Below are 8,381 nucleotides of genomic sequence, written 5' to 3' on the forward strand. Positions count from 1 at the left end.
ATAGCTCTCTATGTTTCTCATTGTACTAAACATCAGAAAGCTTTGTAATATTTGTGAACCAAGATCTCCTTCTACTCTTGTAATAGCTCTCTACTCAGGTTTACTCTATGGTTCTGTAATCTCTTGTTTGTAAATGAGTATTAGCTTTTGTATACTCTTGTTTGTAATTGTAAGAGAGTATATAAGTATATAGTTAGCTTTTATTAATCTTGAGAACTTGTAATATAGTTATTTTAAGAAAATTTATTCACATCTATTCTTTCCATTTTACAACTAAAACTTGTAGTATGGTATGTAATAACTGAAACTTTCATGTACAGAAATATACTATGGTATGTAAAGCCAAAATATTTCATTAAAATTGTAAACTTGTAGTATGGTACGTAAAGTCAAAATAATTCATTAAATTACTTCTTAGTATACTTTTTGATCAAATGAAAATAATAATATTTTTTGACCATAGGAATATCTACTAATGCCATCATCATCATCATCTGATGATGTCGACGAAAGATTGGATGATATTATCGACCAAATCGTCGAAGATACATACAATGATATTGTGGAGCCCCAACCAAATAATCGACGGAGACGTGCTTATGTAGAACGATATCTTGAAGGAGGCCATAGCCGTTTATGGAATGACTACTTCAGCGAAGACGCGACATACTCGGCACAGTTCAGACGACGTTTTCGCATGAATAAGGATTTATTCATGCGTATTGTCTATGAACTCTCAGAGAACATTCCGTTCTTTCAACATAGACAAGATTCAACCGGGAGGTTTGGTCATACACCGCTTCAAAAATATACGGCAGCAATTCGTCAGCTTGTTTATGGTTCTGCAGCTGATGCGGTTGACGAGTATCTCCGAATTGGTGAGAGCACTGCACTTTTGTGTTTACATAAGTTCACTGATGGAATCAGCTGGTTGTTTGGAGATGAGTATCTACGGAGACCCACACCGGCGGATCTTCGACGACTTCTCGATATTGGAGAGACACGCGGGTTTCCTGGGATGGTCGGGAGCATTGACTGTATGCATTGGGAGTGGAAAAATTGTCCGACCGCTTGGAAAGAACAATACACACGTGGATCAGGAAAACCGACAATTGTATTAGAGGCTGTAGCTTCACAAGATCTTTGGATATGACACGCTTTTTTTGGTCCTCCAGGTACCTTAAACGATCTCAATGTCCTCGATCGGTCTCCTGTTTTTGATGACATTTTAGAAGGTCGTGCCCCCAGGGTAAAGTACGTGGTCAATGGGCATCCGTATAAATTGGCGTACTACCTCACAGACGGGATATATCCAAAATGGTCAACATTTATCCAATCTATCACACTCCCCCAAACTCCTAAACAAGAGTTATTTGCTAAAGTTCAAGAAGCAATCCGTAAAGATGTGGAGCGGGCTTTTGGAGTTCTACAAGCCCGGTTTGCAATTGTGAAAAACCCGGCTCTTTCAATGAACAAGACAAAGATAGGGAAGATTATGAGAGCATGTATCATACTACACAATATGATAGTCGAAAATGAACGAGATGGATACATTCGTTACGATATTTCAGAATTTGCAGAAGGAGACGTCACAAGAAGTTCAGAGGTCGAAACCGAGAGGCCTACAAATCTGAATGTTTCCCAATCGGAATGATCTTCGTGATAGGCAAATACATGAACGATTGAAGGATGATTTAATCGAAAATATTTGGAACAAATTTGGTGAGGAAGATTAATAATTAGTGTATTTTAAGTTTTATCATTTTATCTTTTTTTAAAAAATTCTATGTATTGTAATATTTTAACTTCTAATAATTTAAAATAATTTTTCATTTTAAATTTTTTTTTTTCCTCTAAGGACTCTTAATCGGATATCACCATTGCACCGAGCTTCTTAATATAAATCCTTAACTATTTTAAAAAAAAAATAATAATAAAAAAAATGGTAAGGACTCCCCTTGGGGGACGACCATTGCATATGCTCTAAGCCTAATTTTTGTTGACACGATTCCTTTTAAAAGTAGTTTAAAAGTAGTTTTACAAGTACATTATGGTCTCTCAACAATACTGTATAATACTAGTATTTTAGTCAAGTTTAATTAAAGAATTTATCTTAAATATGTATATATGTCGATTGAAATATCCATCTAAGTTTAACATAGTATTAATATATTTATTGTAGTTTAATTTTCTAATTTATCTTAGAGAAGTTTTCATTAATGTTTTTAAGATATATCAGATTATGTTTTAATTATATTTATTTGTATTAGTTAATCACATTTACAACCACTAGGTACATGATTTTTTTTTAAAGTAGCAAATACATGTTGCTGAAGAAAAATATGTAAATATATAATAAATGGATAATATAAAGAGTTTAGCAAAACAAGAATAATATAAAGATATGAAATACATTTTATTATGTTTTCTGGACTGATATGGTCGGAGCCACAACTTGTGTTCTGTTGCTTCTGTATTGTCATATCCTCTTTGACTCCCTATATAGGTTCGGTTCCTACCGAGATCACGAACAATACATCAAAAACAATAACTCCAATTACCAAAAGAAAAAACAAAGAATTCAAAAATGGAAATTCTCACTGCATTTCTCTCCATACTTCTCACCTTAGGGTTTATACTACTCTTCTCATGTTCAACAAAAGCCCTAAAACAACAAACCAAACCACCGTCGTATCCACTCATTGGCTCAATCCTCTCCTTCAACAAAAATCGCCACCGTCTTCTCCAGTGGTACACCGATCTCCTCCGTCTCTCTCCGTCTCAAACCATCACCATCGATCTCCTCCTCAACCGCCGCACCATCATCACGGCCAACCCCGAAAACGTTGAGCACATTCTCAAAACAAACTTTTGTAACTTCCCTAAAGGCAAACCTTTCACCGACCTCCTCGGAGATTTACTAGGCGGTGGTATCTTTAACTCTGACGGCGAGCTATGGAGCTCGCAGCGAAAACTCGCGAGCCACGAGTTTACAATGCGTTCCCTTAGGGAATTCACTTTCGAAATCCTCCGCGAAGAAGTCGAAACCCGCCTCATTCCGGTTCTTTACTCCGCGGCTGACTACTGCGGAGGAAGGACGGTGGATTTTCAGGAGATCTTGAAACGTTTTGCTTTCGATGTGGTTTGTAAAGTTTCTTTAGGTTGGGATCCGGATTGTTTGGATTTGACCCGACCTGTTCCAGATCTTGTCGAGGCTTTTGACGTAGCGGCTGCGATCAGCGCTCGCCGCGCGACGGAGCCAGTTAACGCCGTGTGGAAGCTGAAGCGTTTCTTCAACGTGGGGAGCGAAAGGAGGCTCAGAGAAGCGATCAGGACCGTGCACGTGTCCGTCTCTAAGATCATCCGTGCCAAGAAGAAGTGTCTCGATATCGGTGGTGACGTTTCAGACAAGCAAGACCTCTTGTCGAGGTTTCTTGCCGCCGGCCACGACGAGGAAGCCGTTAGAGATTCTGTTATCAGCTTTATCATGGCGGGGAGGGATACCACGTCGGCGGCCATGACGTGGCTTTTTTGGTTGTTGAGTGAAAACGATGACGTGGAGAAGAAGATACTTGAAGAAGTGAGAAACAAGGGATCTTTAGGTTTAGGGTGTGAGGATTTGAGAGAGATGAGTTACACGAAAGCTTGTCTCTGCGAAGCAATGAGGCTTTACCCACCTGTGGCGTGGGACTCAAAGCATGCAGCAAACGACGACGTTTTACCAGACGGGACACACGTCAAGGAGGGAGACAAAGTTACTTATTTCCCTTACGGTATGGGAAGGATGGAAAAAGTGTGGGGTCAAGATTGGGACCAGTTTAAACCGACCCGCTGGTTTGATGAAGAACCAAATTACGGTACAAAACCGGTTTTGAAAAGTGTGAGCTCGTTCAAGTTTCCTGTCTTCCAAGCCGGACCAAGGGTTTGTATAGGGAAAGAAATGGCGTTCATGCAGATGAAATACGTGGTTGGTTTGGTTTTGAGTCGGTTTGAGATCATACCGCTTTGCAAGAACCCTCCGGTATTTGTTCCTCTGTTAACGGCTCACATGGCTGGTGGGTTAAAGGTGAAGATAAAGAGGAGAAAACATTAATTAGTGATATCCCTATTTAATTAATCAAGTCATGTCCTTATATAAATATCTAAACGAATATGTAAAATGTGTGGTTAATACATTAAAAATCAAATCAGTATATGAATGTGTGATTCACAGTTTCACACAGGTTGCTTGTGAATAGAAAAAAAATAGATAAATCAACATTGTCGTCTTGGTGTAGTGGATGCAATATAGTAATCAGTTTGATTGACGTATGTGTATTTTTATGTTAAATAATTTGTGGAAGCATGTGAATGTATTTCTAAATTAAAATAGTAAAAGAATGGCGCTGAAACACATCACAGTACAATTGTTTATCAAATAGAAAAGAGACAACACACATCACTGGACTGTCATCTTTATGCTGCAAGTGTCGAGTGGGAGATATAAAAAATCATTATCCTCAGTCCTCCCATCTAATCGTATATTATAAACAACAGTAATGCGATACTGCAACAAACGAGATACGAAACGATTTGGATTGGTAGTCCAAAATGCCAAAACAAAAGAAACAAATGTTATAAATCAATGTGGAAGTACATAACCGGTCCGGTCCATAACTGATCCAGTCAATAACCGGTCCGGTCAATAATCGGCCCATACTAGAGAGAGAGCCGGGGCTCTAGAGAGAAAGAGCCGATGGCTGAGGAGAGAGAGAAACCCTATTTTACTTTTCCTTATGTGTTTATGATTTGTACTATTTCCTTTTCTACTCTTTTTTTTTCTCTCATGTAATTCTCATATATAAGGACACCTTATGTTATGATTAATAATAAGAACTTACAGATTATAATCCTTAAGTTTACAACACGTTATCAGCACGATAGATTCTAAATCCCTAAGCTAAACAATCCGCCTAAAACCCTAACCCTAATCGGCGATAATCCTTACCGGCGAACCATCCTAATCCCGATCGCGAAACTTTACATCCTGATCCTTGTTCGCGACTTGATCCCGTGATAAGCAACTTCCCAACTCTAGCTTGGACAGCTCACATCAGACCCTAGCGCAGACGATCCAGCTCGCGGCAACAAACACGTTCGCAACCCGATCTCAGCAAGCTCCCGTTCGCGACAACATCAGCTCGCGACTCGATCAGCACAAGGACAGCTCGCGTTCCGATCCTGATCAGTTACAGTTCGCGGTTCTTCTCTCCTCGGTGGTCCATTCAACCCTACTTAAGGTTAAGGTAATTCGAAACCTTAAAGAGAACCCATAATCGAATTTGATTGTTTGATAAAGAATTGAAACCATAAAACTATAAACCCTAATCGTATATGTGTTGAAATCAAAACCATAGGGTAATAGATCAAAACCCCAATGAGTAAATCGAAGCTCATAATCATAAGTTCGATACCCCAAATTCCTTTATCCTTAGCCGCATACATGCATAATGCATAATATGCAAGAAATCGATCAAAACCCTAATATCCTAAAACATGATCGATTTTGAACAAACCCTAAACTAATCGATTGATTGTTGGATTGCTTGAACCGATTATATGTTTTAATTGATTGAATATAATTACATAGGAATCGTTTGCTAAGATTTTTTAATCTCATAATTGAATTTGGTTGTTTTGAAATTGAATCACATTGAAACCGATTGCATAAAGATCATATAGAAATCATATTGTTTAATTGATAAAACCGTTTGCTAGGATTGATAAATTTATGCTTGAATTGAAATTGAAATAGAAACCCTAATACTTTGAAATAGAAATTGAATTCTAGCTTGATAGTTTGATCGAAATTGATTGTTGCTTAATTCAACTTTGAAATAGATTGATTGAATTAATGAATCCGATTGCATGATATTGAGATTGAAACCGCCTGTTAGGATAAGTGTTTTCATATGACCTAGTCTTGATTGTTGAAATCGAATACTTGAATCTGAAACTGTATAATCCGATTGAAACTGAAACTACATGCTAGATTAATTGTTCTAAACTTGATCATACCTTGTAGCCGTGAGGCTTGTTGCATGCATATCACGTATGAACCAATTACAATTAGAAACTCGTGTGCTAGGCTGATAGAAACTGAATTGGACGTGAGGCTTGTATTGGCCGAGAGGCTTGTGTGTACATTACATATCCGTTAAGACTGATTGCATCATATCAACTTGATCGAATGTACATATAGAAACTGAATACTAAACTTGAACATATTGATTACATTCACCTGACACTTCCTTTTAAACTAAATTATAAAACCTATGATTTCAGATGTAGAAAATCAACAACTTGGATTTTGCTGCCCTAAATCTCTCTGAAGATAATTATTTACAATGGACGATTGATGCTAAGATCATCCTGAAATCCAAGGGACGGTGAGTGTATCACCGAGGACAATAATGCTAGTGAGAAAGATCGATACAAAACCATCTTGATCATTCGCCATCATCTAACTGAGAGCCTCAAAGATCAGTATCTGACCATTGAGAATCCATTAGACCTTTGGACAAAATTTAAAGCAAGATATGATCACCAGAGAATGGTGATCTTACCAAAGGCTCTGTATGATTGGAGGAATCTCATAATCCAGGACTACAAGTCCGTGGACTAGTATAACTCGGCACTGTTTAAGATTGTTTCAAAATTGAAACTGTGTGGTGAGAATGTGACGGATAAAGATATGCTTGAGAAAACCTTTCCATCTTCCACACAAGCAATGTGCTGTTACAACAACAACAGTACCGTGAGAAGGGCTTCATGACTTATGCTAATCTTATTTCTTGTTTATTGCTCGCTGAGCAAAACGATGAATTAATGATGAGAAACAGTGAAATGAGACCTCCTGGATCAACTCCACTACCTGAAGCACATGCGGCTTCTGAAGCCAAAAAAGAGGCTAATCACGTCCAAAGCAATGTCCAACACGGCCGTGGTCGTGGAAAATGGCATGGACGTGGCCGTGGTCGAAGTTCATTTGGCCGTGGAAGAGGAAATCAGTATGGTCGAGACCATAGTCGAGATCGTGGCCAAGGCAACTCGTTTGGCATAGGTCATGGTCGAGGCCGTGGAACTTCTTTCAAACCTCAACACTCGACCAAATGTGTGCCATAGGTGTGGGATGAGTAACCATTGGGCTAAGACATGTATGACTCCCAAACATCTTGTTGACTTATATCAAGAGAGTTTGAAAGGGAAGAATCCTGAAGCCCACATGACATATCAAGATGGTGAAAATGATTTGATCATGACCAAGACGATCTTATGGAATATAAAACTTCAGATGCTCTAAAAGACTGAAGATTGATTTCGACATTTGTGATCTAAATTTCTGTGTTCTTTGCTTTGGTGTTTTTCATTTCTATGTTGTCATTTTTTGAACTTTTTTATTAAAACTTAATAATAAATGAATGATTTTATATATGAAGTCTCTAAATATCATCCTATGAATCTTGTTTTAGAAATGAACGATAACAAGGATGTGTTCGTAGTGGACAGTGGGTCAAGCCACACGATCTTAAGAGACAAAAGATACTTCATAAACTTAACAATGAAAAACGCCAATATCAACACCATTGTGGGTATAGCCAGTCTCATAGAGGGCCACGGCAGGCCAACATTTTGTTGCCTATGGGTACGTATCTTGAAATATCAGATGCCTTGTATTCACCCAGCTCTAAGAGAAGTCTATTAAGCTTTAAAGACATTCGAATGAATGGCTTTCATATTGAAACTAAGGGCGAAGGTAACAAAGAGTTCCTTCAAATCATTGAATCTCCAAGGTCATAAGAAAGTTTTAGAATCTATACCTGCACTATCTACTACTGGTCTTTACCATACCAAAGTCAGTATATTGAGGCCAATGCCACATTTAAAAAAATAGCCATCGAAAATTTCACTCTATGGCACGACCGGCTTGGCCATCCCGGTTCGTCCATGATGCGTAAATTGATCTCGAACACCAATGGCCATACACTTAAAGAAAAAAAGTTATCCCTAAACACTTAACGTGTGTGGCATGTTCACAAAGGAAACTCATCGTTAGGCCATCACCAGTTAAATTCACTAAGGAAACGATAAACTTTCTGGAAAGAATACAAGGAGACATCTGTGGACCAATACAATTACCCAACTTGTGGGACGTTTAGGTTATTTACATGTCTTTATTGATGCGTCCACGAGATGGTCGCATGTCTGTCTCCTACGACGACCCGCAACTTTTAAAACGTTTGCGAGGTTTGCTTGCCCTCAGATATTCGATTACGAGCTTTATTTTTCTAGATTTTCTGTAAAGACATGCGTCTTGATAATGCTGGTGAGTTCACGTCCCA

At 38.4% G+C, this 8,381-nt stretch overlaps 2 protein-coding genes across 2 annotated transcripts; both read left to right on the top strand.

Moving 5' to 3' along the window:
• Window positions 1-475: 475 nt before the first annotated feature.
• LOC111203750 lies at window positions 476-1,686 on the top strand. The gene is made up of 3 exons (XM_048749625.1): window positions 476-1,008; window positions 1,249-1,437; window positions 1,581-1,686. The coding sequence occupies exons 1-3, from the start codon at window positions 476-478 to the stop codon at window positions 1,684-1,686; spliced, it is 828 nt and encodes a 275-aa protein (XP_048605582.1).
• Window positions 1,687-2,369: 683 nt separating this feature from the next.
• On the top strand, window positions 2,370-4,193 carry LOC125583567 (cytochrome P450 94B1-like). The gene has a single exon (XM_048750715.1). The coding sequence runs from the start codon at window positions 2,588-2,590 to the stop codon at window positions 4,091-4,093; it is 1,506 nt and encodes a 501-aa protein (XP_048606672.1). The 5' UTR covers window positions 2,370-2,587; the 3' UTR covers window positions 4,094-4,193.
• The last annotated feature ends 4,188 nt before the right edge of the window (window positions 4,194-8,381 follow it).

Source organism: Brassica napus, chromosome C3 (assembly GCF_020379485.1).
Source record: "Brassica napus cultivar Da-Ae chromosome C3, Da-Ae, whole genome shotgun sequence".
Classification (NCBI taxonomy): domain Eukaryota; kingdom Viridiplantae; phylum Streptophyta; class Magnoliopsida; order Brassicales; family Brassicaceae; genus Brassica; species Brassica napus.